This window comes from Haplochromis burtoni, unplaced genomic scaffold (genome assembly GCF_018398535.1).
Source record: "Haplochromis burtoni strain Fernald_Lab_line unplaced genomic scaffold, NCSU_Asbu1 Contig_915, whole genome shotgun sequence".
Taxonomy (NCBI): domain Eukaryota; kingdom Metazoa; phylum Chordata; class Actinopteri; order Cichliformes; family Cichlidae; genus Haplochromis; species Haplochromis burtoni.
The window spans coordinates 7,486-8,671 of NW_024583276.1; the positions used below are offsets into that span (position 1 = coordinate 7,486).

At 40.1% G+C, this 1,186-nt stretch overlaps 1 protein-coding gene across 1 annotated transcript in view; it reads left to right on the forward strand.

Annotated features, from left to right (window-relative positions):
• Positions 1-85: 85 nt before the first annotated feature.
• LOC102309932 (sodium channel protein type 4 subunit alpha B) overlaps positions 86-1,186 on the forward strand; it is a gene marked incomplete at its 5' end in the record, with an annotated part of 10,777 nt that continues 9,676 nt past the window's right edge. Inside the window, 2 exon segments of the mRNA XM_014330626.2 lie at positions 86-185; positions 335-489. Coding sequence (XP_014186112.1) covers positions 86-185; positions 335-489 — 255 coding nt within the window.

The window sequence follows — 1,186 nt, forward strand, 5'->3', positions numbered from 1 at the left end:
AACCCTGAGTCATTATTAAACGACAAACAGTAATTATGTATTAGTGTTGTCTTTATCAAAGTTTAACTGCTCTCTTTTTGTTCAGGGCGACATGTCATCAGTCTGCAGTACTGCAGATTTTCGTCCTGAAGTCCCAAAGGAGGAAGATGAAGAAACAAACACGCCTGTGGACTGCTGCAGCGACAGTAGGCACATGCATGCATTCATAGACACACATTAGCGTTTGTGATTATAAGGTGAAGCGTTCCTTGTGGACCGACTGCAAAGTTAAATGTGTGCTGTGATTTCATTGGCCAATTCAAACACTGCATTTGTTTGTTAATTGATATTTCAGAGTTTTACAGTGGCTGTCCACTCCTGGACATAGACACTTCCCAGGGCCGTGGGAAAGTCTGGTTTAATTTCAGGAGAACTTGTTTCACTATTGTAGAGAACAACTACTTTGAGACATTCATCATATTCATGATCCTGCTGAGCAGCGGTGCTCTGGTAAAACCTTCATTTCTTCTTCTGAGTTTTTTATGTTTTGTTCTGCTTGTAATATTTTTGTTTTATTAATCCTCATAATTCTGATTGCTGCTCAGTTTTCTCAGTGCTGATTGGTTTGTTTTGATCATGTGACTGAGCAGGTCAGAAATGACTGGTTCGTATTTGTACAGTGATTACTAACCTGTGGAGACAGTGTGGGCCTACTAATATGTCTGCTTCAGGTTTTACAGGTGAGATATAACAAATACCCCTACATGAACACATGACAACTCAAAGAAACACCTTTTAATCAGCATTCAGCATCAAGTCAATTAAACTTTTATGAAGCTCAGTTTCAAGCTGCTTTCGTATTATTGAAATTACTGTTCCTGGAACACTAGAGGATCAACAATTGACTGGCCCACACGCTTGCCTAACCCAAATGTGATAGAACACAACCGGGACGTTATGTTTCAATCCATCCAACGCCGCCAGGTGGCACCTCAGACTGTCCAATAGCATCATCTTATCAGAAAGAGGCTCTGACATTGTCACCCATGCATACAACACAAACTACAGAGTGCCATTTGTTGGTTGCTGCAATAAAATTTCAGCAAAATAGACCAGCCTGCTGCATCCTTTTTTTTAGTTAGATTTTCAGGATGTTGTCTGTAGGCAGTGTTGGGAAGGTTACTTTTAAAATGTATTCCATTACAGA